The sequence below is a fragment of the Malania oleifera genome, chromosome 1 (genome assembly GCF_029873635.1).
Source record: "Malania oleifera isolate guangnan ecotype guangnan chromosome 1, ASM2987363v1, whole genome shotgun sequence".
NCBI classification, from domain to species: Eukaryota; Viridiplantae; Streptophyta; class Magnoliopsida; order Santalales; family Ximeniaceae; genus Malania; species Malania oleifera.
Genome location: NC_080417.1, coordinates 38,077,376 through 38,099,036, shown reverse-complemented (window position 1 = coordinate 38,099,036; position 21,661 = coordinate 38,077,376). Strand labels below are relative to the sequence as shown.

At 36.9% G+C, this 21,661-nt stretch overlaps 1 protein-coding gene across 1 annotated transcript in view; it reads right to left on the bottom strand.

Moving 5' to 3' along the window:
* Positions 1-1,120: 1,120 nt before the first annotated feature.
* Positions 1,121-21,661, bottom strand: part of LOC131160808 (protein MICRORCHIDIA 2-like) — a 76,533-nt gene continuing 55,992 nt past the window's right edge. The window contains exons 10-18 of the mRNA XM_058116692.1: positions 21,328-21,435; positions 21,067-21,216; positions 20,039-20,131; positions 19,735-19,786; positions 19,540-19,651; positions 5,126-5,417; positions 3,136-3,224; positions 1,591-1,633; positions 1,121-1,466 (exon numbers count right to left, since the gene is read on the bottom strand). Coding sequence (XP_057972675.1) covers positions 1,365-1,466; positions 1,591-1,633; positions 3,136-3,224; positions 5,126-5,417; positions 19,540-19,651; positions 19,735-19,786; positions 20,039-20,131; positions 21,067-21,216; positions 21,328-21,435 — 1,041 coding nt within the window. The 3' untranslated portion in view covers positions 1,121-1,364. The remainder of the gene's footprint in view (positions 1,467-1,590; positions 1,634-3,135; positions 3,225-5,125; positions 5,418-19,539; positions 19,652-19,734; positions 19,787-20,038; positions 20,132-21,066; positions 21,217-21,327; positions 21,436-21,661) is intronic.

The following is a 21,661-nucleotide window of genomic DNA, read 5'->3' as shown; positions in this document are numbered from 1 at the left end:
AATTGGACCCATAAAACGGCAGAGCAAGCAAAAACTAAGAGTCTCTTGTAATAGTTCTCTTGTCTTCCCCTCTCGTCTTGTATTCAACATGTTCAATTAATGAAATATCTCTTAGTATGTTTCTCGATCTATTATTTCTTGTTCTGCTCTTACTTATTATCAATCCTATACTGAGTGCCCAATTTTACACCATTAAAATACGAAGTTGTGGGGTCTTGAACAAAACACTCCTGAAAGATCAAAGATCCAATTTGTTAGAACTTGTCTTCCCCTCGTCTTATATTCAGCATGTTCAATTAATGAATTATCTCTTAGTGTGTTTCTTGTTCTATTCTTCCTTGTTTTACTCTTTCTTGTTATCGATGCTACACTAAGTGCCCAACTTTCTATCATTAAATACAAAGAAGTGAGGTCTAAAACAAGCACTCCTAAAAGATTAGAGATCCAATTATCGTCGTAACTATTACAAGAGACTTTTAGTTTTCACTTGCTCACTCTCTAGCCCTAGAAGATAGAAAACATGCACCTTGGAAACAGAGGCTGCTATATCATAGAGATTGAAGACCTACAAAACCGTTTGACCCATTTCTTTTTCCACTACATCCCCAGAATTATTGATTATTCAATCAATACACGTCAAGGATGGACTGCATTTACTGCTCAAGCCAAAAAAAAATTTGCCAAGCTACCAGTTCCCTATTGTTAAGTCACTGTTAACCCCATATATTCTTTATTTTTCTTGTTCACTGCGCTAATGTCTTTGGTTACAATTTTCTCTTTCCTCAATAAAATTATTTATCCAACAAACAAAAAGGAAAAATATTATTTCTACACATCAAGATAACAATGAAAATTAAAATTAAATTCTGCAAAGGGACCCAAGCCCCCCCCCCCCCCCCAGTCCACATTAAACTCTAGTATTAAAAAATTGGAACTTTAAATAGTGTTCGATAGCATGAATTTGTTAAATTTGTATTGATATGGGAAAAAATTACTAATACTTTTTTTTAATACTTTGTTTAAATCCACATCTAAGACCCAAATCGATGTTCCCAAATGCAAGGTTAAGGAAATTGCAGCAGCAGAACATATTGGCAGATCTAAATTCTTGCCATATTGGTGGCTCTTCACAACTTCCACTTGCAATTTCATTTTCACAAATAATAATAAGGTTCTGTAAAAACAAACATGTGCAAAGTTGTAACACACCTGCCGAATCAGGGATTAAAACACTCGATATTGATATATATTTATAGACATTAATGGCAACACTTTCATTAAGCACACATGGTGCATTATCCATTGTTGTGCTCTAGAAATCAGGGAAAAGTAATCGCTCTTTACTGTTCCATTATGTCCATGTATCAAACCTTTCCAGTTCGCTGTTTCTTCCTAAATTCAAGGAGAGAAGCAAGTTGAGCACAGTTCCTTTTGGCTTCCTTCAGTTCCTTCTCCAAATCCTCAACCTGTGTCACATTACAGCAATCAAACCATATTCAATTGTTGCATTTCCATTGATTGTCAAATACCACATCCTACAAATTCAAGCATTTGATCACAAGTGGGTCTACGAAGAACAATTTTACCTACCATCTGTTTCAACTCGTTCTCTTTTTGTATATGCGCCTCACGCCTGAAATGACACATAAGGGCAGCTGACTTCAAATGTCACATAGGCGCACAATGCTTTGCAATAAGGACAATTTTAATACATAGCAGTAAGCCCATGAAGAGGAGAAGCATTACTATGTGCCAGCTAAACTCTCTAGTATCAACATTTCATTTAATTTATACAGAACATAAAAAGGAGCAACATGTTCATTCATAATGAACAAAAACAGGAGAAAGGCACATAATTTAATGAACCAATTAAATTTGGATGTATTTCAGTCGAACATTATAGAATTATAAAGACACATTTACAATGCAAACATTTTATGCCATAATGTGGTGTTAGGTACAGGAATACAAAATTTGGGTAAATTTTCAAATTTTAAAAGCTCATTTAATTAATCTCTAATGCAGTTTCCTAATTTATTGATATGCCTAACTTAAATCAATTAGTAAACATTTGACTTGGCTTACCCTTCAGGATCCCCGTAATGTGTTTCATGCAATGTTGGATATCCACTTATGGGAACTCGTGGAAATCCTATGCTGCTAGATTCCCAGGGCAAGATCCCCAAAATATGGGTCTTCAAGGCCCATCCCTCCCTTAGGTAATCTTGAATGCCAGAATCCAACTTCATGGGACAAAAACATCCCTACCATTGACCGCTTTTTGGACAAAATTGTTCCTTCTTGTGCGCTACTACTACTACTACTAATAACAATATTAATAATAATAATAATAATAATAATAATTGTTATTGGTTATCATTATTTTTTTATATTTACTATTATGATTATTACCATAAAAATATTTTAAAAAGTCTTATTATTGTTTATTTGAATTATTACTATTAAATAATCATTGTTGTCTTTGCTGCTATTATTTTCATTATTTATTTTCTTCATTATGATTAGTATTATTAAAAATATTACTAAATATTATTGCAATGACTATTATTAGTATTTCATATATGCATGTAAATTACAAGAATGTAAGTTATCATTACAGGTTAAGATAGATCGTAATCTTATATTCCCAGGAATCCTAAAGAGAGCCAAACAAAAACATTCCCACAAGATGGTTGTCATATTCCCAAGAATAAGATTCCCAAGAAAGAGATTCCAGGAGGGCATTAAGGATAAACTGAGCCAAACGCTTCCTTAGATGTAATGCTTATTTATTAAAAAAAAAAATGAAGAAAAACATTGTTGGAACTTCAATGCTAACATCTTCAAATGCATGCCAAAAAGGATGAAATCTACAAGGACTGCAGAAACGTCTTCACTTGTGCTTGATTTGTAACATTTAATGGAGGCCTTCATTGAAAGTTATCCTTTCCTAACATTTTAGAACCTCGTGATCAATTAATGTCATTACACAAGATAATTTTACTTTAAGTGCCATACTCCAAAAGAACTACAATTTTATTTTTTCATGCAAGACCACACAATTGAAAGATGGCTGCATGTTTGTGAAGTTGTAACAAAACCCTAGACTGCTAGATAAAAATGTATAATTTTTACCTCATGAACAGTTCTATGTTCTCGTCAGCTAGCTGATCAATGGATGTGGACCCAGAAGAATCTATAGACATTGCTTCTTTGAAGGTACCCTGCAATAGATGGCACACAAACATAAATGACAACTAGATAACTCTTATAATAAGAATACTGCATCATACAAGTTGTATTATAAAAATGCGATAATTTGACACAAACACAAAGGTGCATGATCCTCCAATCAACATTTCCACAGTAGCATTCTAGAGCTCTTGCATACAATGCTTCTCAAAATTTCCACGGTAGCATTCTAGAGCACTAGCATATAATGTCTTTGTAGCTGTTAATAGTATGGCATTTCCAAGGAAGGATTGATCTCGTCTTGTCCCCACCTTCCCTTCAGCACACTTGTGTGAATGTACTTGATAATCCTTACAGATGCAAATATATCATTACTCGGATGAGAAATATTAGGGAAAAATACAATGACTTGCCTTGAATTTTGTCAAAAAAGAATCTCCCCTTAAATATAAAAAATTACACTGACTTCTCCTGTTAGTGATGTCCAATAAAAGGTGTAAGATTATATTTCTTTTGACATTTTTTACCCTCATACAAAAGAAGCTCCACCACTGTTTCTAGGCTAAAGACATTAGCATAGTAAATTACTAAATTGACATAGTTCAACTGCAATTCATGACTGTTTCAGGAGACATGAGATGAGAGATAATGGAGTCTAAGGATGGGAAGAGGCTCCATCATCGTCAAATTACGGGGAAGAAGGTTTGGGTTCTATGGAAGAGACACATGATGAAAGGGGAATAGATTCAATAAAGATTAAGAGGAGAAGAAGAAGAGAATGGTGATCGGGCACAGAAGAGGAACCCTCATTATCATTGTCAAAGCAGTAAGCACCAGGTTCTGAGTGTTCATCCTGGAAAGATGAAACAGAATAATTTCAGCCTGGAAACAAACATAAGAAGAAGATAGCATTAGAATATTTTGGAAGACTCAAAATGTTTTCATCAGGAAAAAAGGGCAGTTTAAGAAAAATAAGATGACATCATCAGATCCAGTGTGACTTGCTAACATTTGACAGGCGGAGAGGTAAGAAGTGGTAACAAAACTCAACGTTATGGAAGGTTAGAGGAAATTATTAATTATTAAGGGAAATTCCAGTCATTTTGATAAACTCTAAGGAAGGTCACGTTCCATTTAGGAGCATGAATTTTGGGCTTTGGATTTGAATTTGCGTAGATTTGGACAAAACTCAACACAATTTTGTATCACATTTATTCCAAATCCACACAAATCCAAATCTTAGGCTTCTCCCACACACGGGGTCCATGTATTTTGCCCAAAAGACTGGTTGAAAGAGGATGTTCTGGAAACTGTCATTGCATGTTGAACCCTTCACACATAATTTATCGCATTTATCACACCTGCTGTTTATGATAGAGATTATTTATGGTCACTAAAGCATCTTTTGTATCCCTCGCATATTCTGACTACATTTTCATCATATGGTATAATTTAGTACTTGGGAAAGGTTTTAAACATTCTATAATTAATGCTTATATCAAATTTAATGTTATTTAAACAAATTTAGTTCTTCAATTTGCAGGCACTAAAAAATGAATAATCACTAAAACCATACTATTTTTAAAAAAATATTTGATATTTCAAACATACATGAGTATAGAAATGTAGACATTATTACTAATTTAGTAATAACATTCCAATAAATATCATGCGTGTTATATGAATGTACAATGAATGCTACCTCAATTTTTTATTTTCATTTTTGGATAAACCTGTTACATTAAAAAATGAATACCAAGATATCAAGGCTATGATCTGGTTTGCACCATTGCCTACACTTAATTAAGCATTCAGTTAACTAAGTTCAGTTTTCCACTTTGCTCATTTCCGTTAAAACTGCACATTCTGGCAATCAATTATAATCATAAAGCATGCATAAATGTTGTAAACAAAGGTGTTTCATGTTACTCACATCAGCAAGACCAATAACAGGCCGAAAAGCAGGTAATTCAGTATGAAAGTTTACTGGGCAGCTGCTTCCAGGTTGCATGTTACTCATATCCTGCCTTGAATTTGCTGAGATACCAATAATAGGCTGGTCAACTGGCAGCTGCTTTTGCACATTAGCTGTGAGCCCAACAGGTGACTGCTTCTGCACATTAGCTGTGAATCCAACAGAAGGTACAGAAGGTCGAACAGGATACTCCTTTGGCACATTCCGTGTACCTGGGGCCTGGAGCCCAATTAAGTGACAGTTGTTTTTCCTGTGTTCACCAGAACAATTTCTACCAGGTCAAAACCATGTCAAGCCTCCTCCCACATCAGGTTGAAAACTAGGAAAATAAATAAAGAATAATAGAATACTAATAATCAGCATAATGGCAAGAAATTCCTTTCATCAAGGGAGCAGAAAATAATAAAATATAAATAACAACATTTGGTTAAAACATGAAAAAGAAAAAGAAAAACTATGACAGACTATATTCACACCACCATCAACTAATTCCACTTCACAATTGTGAATGCTATTCATATGAAATTTTTTAGTAAAGAAAAATTGAAATAATAAAGGCACCAAAGGGGGTGCTAACCCATGCACAAGAGAGAACCCATTTACAAGCCAAGAAATCTTTAGATGGACTGCATATCCAGTTCAGTTTTTTTCAATATACTAAATACCAAAAGTTTAAACCCTTTAACCACCTATCTTTGAGCCTTCATGAGAAACAGTTTCTCTCCTTCAAATGTTCTCACATGCCCTTCACAGAACCTCAATTTTTCTTTTTCCTTTTTTGGTTTAGGGCAAAAGAAAATTTTCATTAATAGGAAGAAGATTTACACAAGAGAGAGTGGGACATCTCCCCAAAAAAGCCTGGAACAATCCAAAAGAAAACTACAACTGAAAAATAACAAAAAAGAATGATCAACAGGCCAACAGGTTCCTCCAATCTCTCTGTAACTCCTGGAAACTAATTCCTATGAAAAATCTCAAACTAACACACCACAGTGAGGTCAAATACTAAATTTTATCCCAAACCATCATTCAATTTAATTTCCCAGTGAATATCCGTGCATTATGCTCCAATCATAACCCCCATAAAACTGCAAGTACGCCACACTTCAATAGAATTGCCCTTTCCTTCTTCCAAATTCTGCAAAAGAAATAGCGAACAATTCTCCCACCAAAGAAGGACATACCCAGCTCTCTCCTGAAATACCACACAGCTTATGCCAAATCCTCCAAGAAAATTCAGTGCAAAAGAAGATGAGAAACTGTCTCCAAGTTCTTGTATCAAAGCACACACACATCGGAAGAGAGCACCTTCGAAGGTCTCCTGATTTGCAGCAAGTTTTTGGTATTTATTTTACTAAGCACAACCAAGCAAGTGAAAGCCTTACTTTTTTAGGGAGTCTTGACCTTCCAAATGATATGATAGGAGTGGGAAAGAAGAATTGGAGTTACGAATTCATAAAAAAATCTGCAAGAATACACTCCCAACTGATCCAAAGACCGAGACCGAACATCCATCCCCAAAGAAAGATTACTCAAATTCAATAAAGATATCAAAGAAGGCAACTCAACCATCTCCCTGTCGTTAAAAGGTCTCCTAAAATGGAGATTCCAGCAAACCAATAGGCTACTCAAATCCCCAACAAGGAAAGATGACTCTTTTGCTCAAAACTCAGTCGAAAGAGACGAGGGAAAGAAGTGGAAAAGGACGTGTTACTCAAAAAATGGATATGAGAATCCATCCCCACATCAAATTTAGGGTGAAGGATGAAACAACGACAGATTTGACAAATGGACCTCCACAGACTCTAGATAACCCCAAAAATAGTGAGAGGGATTAACATAATCACACTTTTCTCTTTGAAAACCCACTGTAGTCAGCCCATAGCTTCTGAGCAAATAAATCCGCACACAGCTGTAGTCCACACTCCACAGTGATGGAGAGGCCCTTCTAGATTGGCCTTGGAGTTCATTCAGCTCGTTGCTGGTTGTTTTCGTCTAAACAATTTTTTTTTTCAATTCATCAGGTGGTCTGTCACCTGTGTTAAAAGAACTGTTGCGCACTTGTGAAAATATTTATTGTGCCACTTGTTTTTTGGGGGATTCGAAGTTAGAAACGAAGGTGAGGCATAATTGACCACAGATGTTTAAGCTTGAGATCAATTTTCTTTTGCACAACTGCATGACTTTTTTTTTCTATTTAGAGTACTCATCTTTCTCTGGTTTTATTTTGTTCTTTGTTTTTTCACCTCCTTTCAGTTTGATATTAAGACATGTTCCACAATTTTATTTTATTTTTTTGTATTTGAAATCTAATTCAACAAAAATAAGTTGAATTCACATTCACCAAGTTTTTCCACCCTCAACTTGTCCATTCTTCTTTAGATAAACTACCCCACAGAACCATTCTTCATCCCAGGACTTTGAATTGTTGGACCAAAGCTCTTCAACTTCCACAAAAACTGCCACCAATCTGAAGCCTATGTTCTTTTTGGGTAATAAACCTGGAGCCTCTTACCTTGGTCTTCCTAGAGAGGCTCGAGAGGGTGTTATCAAGAGAACTCCCTCATGCAAAAAACACAAAAAGGTTAGTGGCCATGGAAAGGAAATTGCTCAAGTAGGTATTTGATGCAGAACAAGACCTACCCAGGGTCACTGAATGCCGTAGTGGCAGAAGTGGAAGAGGCAGAGTGGTTGGGCTGACTTCGGGGCCAGCAACTAACCTCCCTAATGGTTTAGAAGGAAGAGGAAGGGGTGAAAACCCTAATGCTTCAACTCAAAAAGAACAGGTTTGGCAGGTTCTTAGCTCTGGGCCTCTGGCAGAAATTAAAGCAGGTGGATCTTAGTACATCAACTTTCCAGAAGGCTTTGACTTCAAGGGGTGCCATAAGATCTCAAAAAGGGCTGCCCAATTGCTTGGTTCAGGTGGGGAAATTAAAAACCAAAAACAAATTTGGTTTTTTTATTTTTGTGGGGGCAAACTGCACCAAAGCGATCCTCTTGTGAGAACTGAAGTTACTGAACAGAACCAATCAATTTAGTTTGGTTTTTCAAAATGGAAACCGGACCAAACTATCCGAAAATTAGCTTAGAGAAAAAATAACTGGCTGAACTGTTGAAATAACTCTTTATTAATTGTTTGGTTTGGATTCTTAAAATAGAAAATATTCAACTCACCTCATAATGAAGAAACCACCGATAGTCTACATTTGGTTTGAACAACTAAGCACAAAAATATGAGATGAAATAGCCATAGAAGCATTCACAAAGAAACCAATGGTGGTGTTCAATTGGTTTTAACAATTGAGACCCAAAATATGAGATGAAAAGAACTAAAGTTAAATTGGTCCTTGGAATTCAAACCTTGCAAGACACTAATATAACTATACAAATAACAAGCCTAAAAATCTTGGAAAGTGAAGAAACCTCAAAAGAACAATCCACTGAACCTTTAGTCCATGTTTTCATAAGACCATGACGTCAAAATAGACAGAATATAATAGTCCATCAAAAAAGAATACATTTCCAAATAAAAAATAAGATTTAACAATCCCTTAACTCCAAGTCTTCAACTCTCTGAGTAACCTTAGCAGTCCAAATGAAATTTTAAAGAGAAATAAATTCCCCACTCCATTGCTTAAGCCCATGGCCTCTCACTCAAACATCAACGATGGGAAAGGCTCCAAAGTAATCTTCAACAAATATGAAATTTTAAACATTAGAAAGTCAAATAACTAAAATACATGCCTTGCACATTTTTTTCCAATAGAAAAAGAAATTCATTAACAAGAGAGAGAAGAATTGACAATGGATGGAGGATAAGAAATCCTCCTAAAAAGCCAATGAAACAAAAGAAATTATAGTTAATGCTCCCTTCTAACTGCTTTGAAGATTAGCCAAAAGTAATCCCCAGATAGAACAGAAAGAATGAACCAAAGGCGCAAAGAAAACCACTGTGTCACATAGGGTACAAAGTGGGGTTGCTTTGCCATTAAAACTCCTTGCATTCCGTACTGTCCAAAGGATGGCAAATGCAGCACATCTCCAAAGAACCATCCCTTTCTTCCTTCTCCAAAAGCCTCTATAACACACTTTTAAGAAGGCTTCAATTGTTCGTGGGAAGGCCACATCCTCACCAAAGACTGAAAACAACCTAACTAAAGGCAGAGGCCTCAGCAGTATAGTTATCTCAAAGACCAGTTTCTATTCTTCAAAACTGAAGAACAATGGGTCAATTGGCTTGATTTCATGACCATGTTCCCATATGTATTAGTCACATTTCATCTCAGAAGTGAAGTTCAGACACGGGGGGTAGATATGTCAATTTATTTCCCATATGTGAAAGGATATGCAGCTTCAAGGAAAACCTATTTGCAAACCCACACCTGCCAGCACCCCATTGTATTGAAACAAGAAAAAGCATGTGCTATTTCAATAATATTGATCCAAAAAAACGGCCTGAAGACATGTTCAACCTGATGCATTACCAGGACACTGGAAGGGCCAAAAATAGTCATCATTCAATATTGTTCCCCAAGTTCTACAATACTTTCTTAGCAAACAAGTTGGCAATTTACTATGTGGACCAAACGAGCAACAATGGAACCATTAATGACCTGGAAGTAATGGCTTGTTATCCAGCTGAAGAAGAAGAAGAAGTACAAGGCATAATATAATCACTGATATGTTATGTCTGCACCAGCTTTATCATTATTAGTTTTTACTGTATTGCTTTGTGTCGTAGTCTTTGTAAGCTTTATGTCATTCTCACTTTGTAAAAACATATTTTGTAAGGAGTAAGAATAAAGAATATGCCACAACATATTCCCTTACTCCCCTCTATATATAAGGAGAGTTCTAGCTGAAAGATAGACAAAGCAAGAGAGAACTAAGGGTCTCTTGTAAGAGTTCTCTTGTATCTTGTATCTTGTACTTTGTATCTTGTACTTGTATCTTGTTCATTTAATGAAATATCTCTCAAAGTGTTTCTTGCTCAATCCTTCTTCTGTTGATGCTACTGGGTAGCATTCATTGTTGATAGGTTGGATATAGGAACACTCTGGACTTGGATCAACCCGATAGCTCTCAAAATCTTCATCTTCAAGAATCTGATGGGTCCATTTGCTTGCTTTGCAAGAAGGGCAAGGATGGGTTCTTCGTTTTGGTGATCATCTAGAGAGAACGGATTCAATGTCATCATTTGAATCCCAGTCTGAGACTTTATGCAACATCTGGATTAGTTTGATTCTCTCTCTCTCTAAGGACATTTCTTTGTGTAATGTCCCTTTTGGTAGCAGATTTAACATCGGTGATCTTTTGGGACCTTCCGTGCTCCTTATTTCTCAAATATTTCCATTTTTTCTCTTTATGCTTAGATCTTCTAGACTTTCTGGAAGAAATACATTTTCTCTTTCTCCCATCGAACAAGAGCGCTACTTATCTCCTTTACACTTGATGAGGAGATCCGTTCTTTTACATTCTTTTGTTATCTTCATGTCTACTTCCTGGACTCTCCTGTTCATGTCATATTTTCTGCAAAGTGCATCCAAATTCATGAGAGCACTTTGGTAAGTTTACTGAGAAAAGTATTTTCAAGTCTTTCTCCATTCATTTGGAGCTCTCGAAGAGCTTCTTCTACTAATGGATCTGGAAGGCTATTCAGGTATGTTTGCTTGAGATTGATATCATATGGTCTTGCAGAGAGTGTAGTATATTTTGGAGATAAGATTGTAATGCTTCTTAAGATCTTTTCTTTTAAGCGAACGGCATTTGATTTTCAGCCAGGTAACATGGTCTTCCCATACTCCACAGAATTCCTCAACGAATGTGGATATGAAGACAACGAGATCTGGGACTTGTAATATTTGCAATTTATCAATAGTCTCCAAGATTTACCCACCAAACTTTGAATCTACAAACAAACTTGGAGACAGCCCTTCCGATGACTTCCTTTAGTGTAATCCACTCTTTCATTAATTCAGTTGTGCGCCAGGCATGGAGCTCGAGGATTTTATTCCTCCACTTATTTGGTGGAATTCCTTCTCATGATATAGTTGATCCATTACCACTTGAACTGCTTGGGCTTTGCATCGAGATAGCAGATGAGGTGTTCTCTAAGAGATTGATGTTATCATTTATTTCTTCATCATCAGTGGGATTGTCATATTCTGATCTATGAGTGGATTGTTGGGTCATCATAGTGACTCTGGGGGGCTGTATCTCCTCTTCAAATGAACATTGAGATAAATCATCTTCTATTATGATGGAAAGTGTTGGAAGTGGAGTCTCTTCTTTTGGTGCTTCTTCAAGATATCTTCATGATGGATTTGCCATCTATGCTAGTAGTTTGGAAATTGAGTGGATACTTGACTCACCGACTTTTTGCTTGTCTTTTTTCTGTGTTGTGGAGGTTATCGTTGTTTCAACCCTTTAGGTTTGGGTTAGCTTCTGAGTATGTTGCCTCTTTTTCATATAGAGAAAGGATTCACTTCCTCTATAGGAAGTCTGCCTTGATATAGGCTGGTAAGCTGGTTAGGGAGAGCTAAATGTCAGAGTGGATAGTGGGAATAGGGGTTCTATCCTCACCGGTCTGTTTTGTTGTTGTTGGCTCTGCTTGAGAGAGTTTAGCTGAGCTTCAATTTGTTGCATTTCTGCTTCTTTCTTTTTGAAGGCAGGCGAGAATGCTATAATGTGTTGGATCATTTGCATAAGCTCTTCACGGACCCTCTAGATATGATTCTGGCATTTATCAATAAGGATGGTTGTAATGTCAAATTTATTCTCAACTCTGTTAGCTAGCTCCTTTTGGTTATCAACAATTTGTTTCAACATCCTGTTCTGCACAAGGGCATTTTCAGATTGCCATTTGAGAGTTGCTTTAGCTAGAGAAACTTGTTTAGTAAATCTATCTGGGTTGATGACAAATGGATCTCTGACCTTCCAAGAATGTTTTGATCTTGACCTCGTATCTTCATATTGTAATGGTGGGAAATCACCAACATAGTTTGAGGGTCTTAATATGTTCATATGAGGAAGATCATCACGTGCCTCTTTCTCTCCATATTTAAAATAATAGTCAAATTTTCCTAATGGTTCTCCCAGCAAGCCAAATGTTGGATCTCTGTCTTCGTATCTCTTTTTTAGCTTTTGTTGGAAATTCTTCTTCTTCTTCTTCCACCTTCGTCTGTTTTCTTCTTCAAAATCATAAATGGGATCCTTTAGACATTCATCACACATGCAGTCAATACCAAACCACTTATGGCCGCTCCTGGTCATGGGTTTGTAGACAGGAAGGCTATCTCCCTTGAAGTACGGGATTGGGACTTAAGATCCTAGAGATGTTGGATCGGCCAGGTTGATGGCACTAGCAGATGGTTTGATCTTCACCTTATGTTCTCTTGGAGGCGCTAATGACAATTGATGTGGTTAAATCATCATGGTAGGAAAGACATGTTGGGAAGTTGAGTCAAACAGGGATCGATGGCCTTCTAGGAAGGAGATGTGAAACATTGTCATTCTAAATGGATTTGTAGACAGGGTCATGAAGTATGATCAACTTGGGGATGCGATGTAGTTGTTTGTACTTGGTGATCCAACACTTTGGAAGGAGCTTGAGTGGCTGTTTCCTGGGTAACTGCCTTGGCATATATATGTGGCTTGGGACAAAGGTGGTATCATAATTGACAAAGAGAGCTTGTTGGCTTCCTCAAGGAGTTACCAAGCCAAAAGAATGATTTTGGAATCCGTAAACCATCTGGTGATGAAGAGTGGCTACAACAAAAATAGAGATTTGGGGTGCTCTGACAAACTGGACCTAGACCTTGAGAGCAATTTTCATATTCAAGTTTGATAAGTGCATGCAAAAGTTGGGGAAGATTGTGAAGCTAACAATTCTTGCATTTAGTGTTGTTTGTGTAGTGGCAGTGAAAGCATGCTCGTACTTGCAAAACTTCAAACCAAGGAGCAAATTTCTAAAGCAAACAGGGAGACTTTTCCTCCCATGGAAGGTAAGGTAAAGGGTGAAGCTTCAATAATCTCCTTAACGCCCCTTGGAACAGCTGTCTTGCCAGTGATCTTCTTCAAAAGGTTTAAGGGATATGTCGGCCTTACAAGGCTTAACATCCTATTTTGATGCTAACAAACAAGTGAAACCTAACATATTTGTTGAGTAATAATATTTCAGGGTTTAAGAAAGAGAATGTGCTAAAAGCTTATATTTCAAAGAAGGTTGATCATATGAAGCTTAAAGCATGGATTTCAAGATGATATTTTAAAGCTTGAAGTATATGAGAGAGAGCTTGAAAGTATATCAAAGCTTGAAGAAAAACAAGAGAGGCAAAAAGAAAGCAAAGCAAGAGAGCTTAAAGAAAAGACAAGCAATGAAGACTCAAGCGCCAAGAATGTTCAAAGTCCTAGAAGTCTTTATCTAAGTGCTATTTTAAATATCTTTTGAAATATTGTTGAAGCTCTTTTAGGGCTGAATATGGACTTAGAGACCTATTTCAAAATCCCGGAAAATGTTTTATGAAAGATCAAATCAAGAGAGCAAAACTAATTTTAAAAACTAAAAATGAAAAATGAAAGATTTTCAAAAAGTGGACTGGTCAGCCGACTAACCAGAAAAACACAAATATTGGTCAGCCGACTGACAAAACATCAGAGTGGATAAACTGCCCAGCCGACTAACAGTTTGCACTGAGATCAGTCAGCCGACTGACACACCCAGCCAACTGACACTTTGAACTGTGTCAAGCTAGTCAACTGACATTTATTTGGGTTAAATTCTAAATAGACAGAAAGGTGTCAGCCGCCTGTCTAGCCGACTAACCTGTGAAAATTGCTTACCCAGTCACCTGTCCAGCCAATTGACTCTACAGGAATTTGAATTTTTGAATTTAACGGAAAATTTCTAAAAATTAGTTTTTCAAATGTGAACGTTATAAAAACTTGGTGGACACTCCAAGTAACTCGGGGAACAAGGAAACTAATCCAAAAAAGTCTATAAATACTACCTTAATCCCAATAAAGTAATAACGAAGCAATTACACAGCAAACTTGCATTCAATCTCTCACTATCTCTCAAAGTTCTCTATTGCTCATACTCTTGCCGGGGGAAATCATCTGAATTGCTGCTGAAACATCAACATACGGTTCTCATACTGAGTTTTTCTCAAATCACTAAAGAACCCTTGGTGAATTCTATACTTGAACTTCAATTCTATTTCATATTGCTATTTAAATTGTTGAAGTGCATAGTGCTGAATTTGTGCTAATCTACTCTGTTTTGAGAGTGTTCTTGTATGCAGTGTTTACTTCATATCTCTTGTAGATTGTGACGATTCCAAGATTGTTGGATCATTGGCTAAGCGTGAGGATATCACTTAGAGAGGCGGGCTCTAGCCTAATTGAAGGAGTGACCGAGTGAGGTGATATCACTTGGAGAGGTGGGCTCTAGCCTACTGAAGGAGTGTGTAAACAGTATTGTTCCGCCCGGCAAAGGAACTGGTTGTAGTGAATCCTTTGGTGGTTTGCCAAAGGAGAGGACGTAAGCTGGGTATAAGCCGAACCTCGTAAAAGTCGTAGTCTCACTCTCTCTTTCCCTTACTCTTTATTTTCAGCACATATAAATTGCGTGGATGATTTAATTTCTTAATCATATATACTACGTAAATTTGGAAATTAAGTAAACTTAAAGTCCAATTTTGATTTGGGTTGCAGACACTGAAAGGGAGTACGTTGATTAATCCATACTTTGTGGAAACCATAAGGGGGTACGTTAATTGGTTAACACTCAAAGATAAATTAACTAAGAGTTTATTTGAATTCTGAATTTTGGGAAGAGTGTGAATGTTTTGTTGAAAATCATTTTGAGAAAGCAAATTCATTATCACAGGGCTTGAATCAAACTTTCATATATACAGGGCTGCAAACAAACAAAAGTGTAATATTATATCTTAGTTTGGATACTATGGTTGATTGGAAATTTGATTGGTTTGGTTGATTGATTGGTTACTTGATTGTTTAAATACTTGTGTTGTGGATGTGAATTGAATTTTGTTTTAAGTATTCATTGTGTATTTAATAACTCAAAAAGAAGTCAAGAATTCGTTAAAAGGAATTAAAAGAAATTTTTAAATCCAATTCACCACCCTCTTGGGACTACACCTTGGTTTTCAGGATACTTGGTCTTGTCACAGACATAATATGGATTTGTGATCTGGGGATTTTTGGTTTGAGGAACAAGCCCATCTTTTGGTACATAATCTACCTCATACATGCAATCGAGACAATCTAGGTTGAACACAGATGAAGATCTAGGAAAAGAAATGAAGATTGGAGACAAAGTGATCATGGCTCTAGAAGACATGCTTACTTGATTGACACATTCAGAGCCTCTTCTCACTACCTATTAATGATTGGACCTTTTGCGCATCTTATGAAATTATAAAGCACTCAGGCATTCTAAGTATTCCTATTTCATATCTATCACCAAAGAAGTCAGCTCTGCCCAACCAAAATACAACCTTCTCACGGCCTCTCTACAGGTCAAGGGCACCTTAGGTCTTAATCTCCAATAACTTCAATGGAAATGAGTGCTTAGAATGAAGCATTGAGTCTGGCTTTGTTCATCACAGTTCTAATGTGGAGGATCCAGACAAACTGCCTCCTCATAGTAACGTAAATGAGGTCTAAATACCCCGTCCCTAATTTCCCATCATCAAGGTATTAAACACACATGCTAAAGATATTAAAACTAGAGATAGATGGCATGCGATGCACAAAAAACCCTAGATGCTTAGCCCTATTTTTTTGAAATTTTCTGAAGTTTTTGAACATTTTTTTGAGATTTTTAATATAATGACAACAAGCATAAATATTTAAATAAATAGAAAGACTCCAATTTTTTGGGGGGGCTTTTTGTCATAATAACAACAACAATAATAGTGGGCCACACATTTACGCATACTTAAAACACATTTACATATGCTATCATTTCATATACAAGAAATTCATGAACCATAATGCAAGCTTATCTACTCACATAAACAAATACACGCATGCACACACCCACACTCATGCATGCATACACATGCACTAACACGTGCATATGCCCATCAACACAAACACATGCACAACAACACACCCATGCATGCATACACACATTTATGCATGCAAACTCAAATACATGCACATGTAATGACAACACGCACATGCACACACATGTATACTAGCATTCATGTTTATGTACATGCATGTCCACTTCTTCATATACACACATCATGCATGCATATTCACATACTCACAAACTCAAATGTCCAAGTTAGCATTCATGCATGCATGAACACCTATGATGCACTCATGGGCACACATGCACACGCATATTCAAGCACTCAAGCATGCATGCTTGGACACACATCAAGCTCACACATATATGCATACTTACCTACTCATGCACACATGCATGCATGCATGCACACATACACATGCATGCAAACATACATACATGAACACCTACACATCAATGCTCATTTTTACACATATATGTACATGCATGCAAACATTCATGCATAGAAACTCTCATACATGCACACTCAAATACCCACATGTACATATACATACATGCATGCATACACAAGCACATACCCATGCATGCATACACTACACACATATTCATGCATTCACTCATGAATGCAAACAAATCAAGACACATAAATATGCAGAACTAACATGCAATACACATGCATACAGTATACACATTCATGTTCATACCATGCATGTACACTCATGCATGCATGCATCCACACATACATGCTCACTTCATCACAACACACATGCACTATGCTACAAATGCACATACATACATGCATACATGCGCCCACATTCATGCACACAAGCTCCTACCATGCATTCACACACACACATCTGCATATGTGCACAAATGTGAGAGAGAGAGAGAGAGAGAGAGAGAGAGAGAGAGAGAGAGAGAGAGAGAGCAAAAGAAGCTAATAGTGGGTTGGTTTGGACCTCAAGTCCTCCTGACACTGAGGCAAGAAGGGAGTGCAAGAACTGGGAAAGGGAAGAGTAGCGTTGTACAAAAATTACCAAAAAATCAAAAAACCGGACTGAAACCGAACCATTTAACATTTCAATTCACTTTTTGGTTTTGGTATTTCATCTTTAAAAAAATTAGTTTTCAGTTTTTAAAATAAACCAAACGAAAAAACCCAAGACTGAACTATCAATATATAATTTAAATCATAAATATGTTGTTATATATTTATTTATTAGTTTTTTATTTACTGTAAACATGCTTATTAAGATAATTTATTATCATCATCAATTATACATAACTCAGATTTAAATAACTGATTTAGAAAGGGGGTGGAAGCTTTTATAGATGTGAAGAACGCAATTCCTTTCTCCCAAAAAGTGTGGGATAACAGGACTCTGAGTTTCATAAGGCATTGTAGGCTTGCAGCAGATAACTCTTTGTCGCACATCGAAAGACTTTGAGCATCCTCCCCCTTATACGAAGACCCCCTTGCACTCTCTTTCAACCATCCTGATGGATTTGGGCTTGGACTCTCACAGCGATGGTAGCATGGGCCTGCCTTCGAAGTTAATTTATGCTCTCCTGGTCATGAGCCAAGTATTTTTGAGTTATATATTAAAAATTTAAGTAACCAGTTAAAAAACCGAACCAAACCGATGAATTGGTTTTTTTTGTTTCAACCCGAACCACAATTACCAGTTCGGTGTCAGTTTTGGGAAATTGAAAACTGAGAATTTTGTTCAGGCATCAGTTTAGCACAAAACTGAACCGTTAAGAACTGATCACACCCATGAGAGAGAGAGAGAGAGAGAGAGGTGAAAACCTCTAGAGCCGGTGATTAAAGGCCACCCCCCAGTGGGAAGGCAGCGCTCCTTGATTTTTTTTGGTTATTCCTCCCCCTCCTTTATTCTAGCTTGTAGAATTCTTTAGGGCAGGACATGGAGAGGAAGGAGAGTGGCAAGGATGACCATGCAATTTTGTGCAATGGGTGGTTATGGTAGAGCATGGGGCACAAGTCGCTCGAGACCATGGGGAAAAGGCCACCAAAATCAGGTGGATGGGGCAACTCATGGCCACCAGGTGCGGTGCTGGATAAAGGATGGAAAGGGAGGGGACAAATCAATGCCGTTTTGCCCCTCATATATTTCTTAATTAATTTAGATACTTGGTGGAACAATGTCATTTTGATTATGCTAGATGAGTGCGTGCACACACTTGCATGCAGGTACCACATGCAAGTGCATGCGTCCACACACCTAACTATTTTTTCTTTTACTTAATTCTCGCACCAAAATGACGCTGTTCAACTGTGCTGCGCACATGCACGTGGGTGGCCGCACACATGTGCATGCACTCACACGCCAATTAATTGATTAACCCCTTTTTTTTTTTTTTGGCCACTGGACCCAGAAAAAGATACCCAAAAAATCCAGAGGCTAAAAAAATAGAGAAGAAGAATTATAAATAAATAGGTGATTTCTCAACTTTTCGAGCAAAGATCCCCAGACCTCCCCGTACAGTTCCAGACCATTCAGAACCAAAATGGTTAAAAGGAGCGAAACTGACATGAAATGGCAAAAATAAGGTAGGGAGAGGAAGCAACTAAGGTTTTGAGCTGTCCTGGTTTTTAACACAATGTCCCAAATACAAAATAGCAAATATGTGTCGGCTTGTGGTGAGAATGCTTCTCATTTGTTCCTGCATTGTTGATACACTTGGAAGGTTTGGAATAATTTGTTTACGGTCTTTGGGAATCAGTGTGTTTGCCCTTCGTCTCTGGAGAACGTGTTGTGTCTTTTAGGGGTTTTCGCAAAGGGAAGATGGGGAAGATAGGGAAGAGATAATGAGAAAATGTGTTATTTGCAGTGATCCAGAATTTTCAGCAGTTCGTTTCTTTATGTCGATCATTTATGGAGTAGGGTGACGTTTTTTGCATCACTTTGGACCACAACAAATGGTGTGTTTAGAGGACTTTCTTTGTTAATTGTAGATGCCTCATTCCCCCCTTCTGTTTAATCTTTTAATCTTTTTTTATTTTCTAGTGTAATTCTTTCTTCATCAAAAAACTAAAATAATCTTTTCCCCCTTACTGACATTTCAAATGATGAGCCAAATCCAAATCCATGGGTTCAAATCCCAATATCCAAATGACCCCTAAAGTGCCAACACAAAAAATATCTAAATGAATATATATGCACACGTGGATACTCCAGACCCTACAAAGCTTTGAAATTGATCTTGTTCCCACTCACTCCATGCTTTAGGATTCAATAACCTCGGAATATATCAAGACTAGTAGAAAAAGTACGCAGAGACAACAAACCAGTATTCCAATTGCATTTGTTTTAGCTTATTTTCCAGCCGGATAAAAAGAGATGATCTCTCAAAATCCTGCTTGTCATGTGCAGGTTCTATGAAATTTGCTTCGAGGACTCCTGCAACATAATACAGTAAAACAATAAAATAACTGAATTTTATAGAAAGTTTGACAGCAGAATATTGCAGGGAAATTGCATACCGACAACACCATTGCCGATTGAATTACCATCAGCAGTGATCTTCCAGAAGGGCTGGAAAAATGTGAACAAAACCATCATATTAGTAATCTGAGTAGTATTTCACTGACCTATTGCACAAAGTTCAAAGCATCCGTCAATTAAATCTTCTACTGGAAATGGTGTTTCAGATTGTCGTTTGAATTGATGTTCTGGATCTAAACTACCATTTCTCACTAGAGCAGTGAACACTCTAGAACTCAAGCTCATAATAGAAGAACTTGCATGAAGTTTCAACAAGTTTACATAAGCATTATCAAAACATACCCTGATGAGGCGGTTTTTATGGTATACATTGAATCCACAAATTCCAAGAGCTGGTGCCTCTTTGATGAATCCAAGTTTTGTTTCCACAGAAACCTGCACTAGAAGAATTACCAATACTTTATGACACGCGCAAATTTCCATATTTCAACTTCAAAAATAACTTGTATTCTAGCACTAGAGATTTTGGTGTTCAAACTTCTGTAAACTTCACTATCTCTGTATGCTTCTGCAAAGAAAATGAACCCTCGAAGTGACTGCCCCAAAAGTCAAAATAAAACTTCGAAAATGAGTGTCTATTTACCAAGCACATACTCGGAACGAAACAATGAGCAAGTAGTGTTAAGGTGAAAATATGGACTGCCAACCGTCTCTTCCATTGAAATAAAAGATCCCACAGCTAGTGTCCACAAAAAAGTAAAATAAATAATCCCATTCATGTCTCCCATTGTCAGAGGGAAACTCCACAAGGGATTCAAATAAATAAAACTGGGAAATTAAAAAAAAATGATAAAATTTGCCAAGATCAAATGAGCAGATGCTCTCCAAACTGGAAATTAACCAAGATATGGGTGCCTTTTTGTTGCCCTCTTTTTCATTCTAATGGAAAGAAAGAACCTTGTGGATAAATTCTTCTGTCAGAAATTTAAGCTGGAGAAAATGTGATAGTAGTTCAGGAAAACTCCAATCAGTCAAAACACTTGCAACATCATTTTGAGTCTCCTTGTATATTGTGTTCACATCTCAAGGAAATCTGAACTAAAATTCCAATCAGTCAAAACACTTGCAACATCATTTTGAGTCTCCTTGTAAGTTGTGTTCACATCTCAAGGAAATCCAAGATAAGGGTAAATTGGCAATACAGCGAGAACATTTTCAGTAATAACATGAAAACAACATTCCTAAAGTTGCCCAAAGTGTACATCATTCATCAGATAGACAATAATACACAGGAATATATTTGCTACCAAACAAAAAGATGTTATAGAGGGGAAATAGATGAAGGTGGTTCTTCTCTCCAAGAATCTTACCTCTTTAGATGCCATGCCAAGCTGTGGTTTATACACCACTACTTTGGGATATTTCAACTCATCTGCAATATTAAATTGCTGCACAGTTTTTCCCCTTAATATAATGCGAAAGTTCGTAAGTTTTCGGAGGTACAAAATGGAAGCATATGCCTGAATAGAAATATATCAGCAGATGGTATTATTCAATACATCAAAACGCATAATATAAATAATAAAATAAATGAAAAGAAAGTACTCAAAATACAAATCTCATGTGGATACCCTTAGGGAGTAGCGGATCCGGTATGAAATATGGGATTGGATTTCAGCCATTCTCTTGTTTACTTTTGACAGAGTACCTCGATTAGCTTCATCTCTCAACCGTATATCCTACATCAAAATCAAAAAGAAAAAGAAATAAATTCTTCAACCTATAAAGTTATTTCACCAATCCAATGGACAATGCGCATCATAATCACCATCATAAAAACTGAAAAAACACATAATCATAAACACGAAAATAGGTTAAACTATTAGTGCCCACACTTATATCAAACATGAGAGAGAGAGAGAGAGAGAGAGAGAGAGAGAGAGATGCATGCACAAACAATGACAA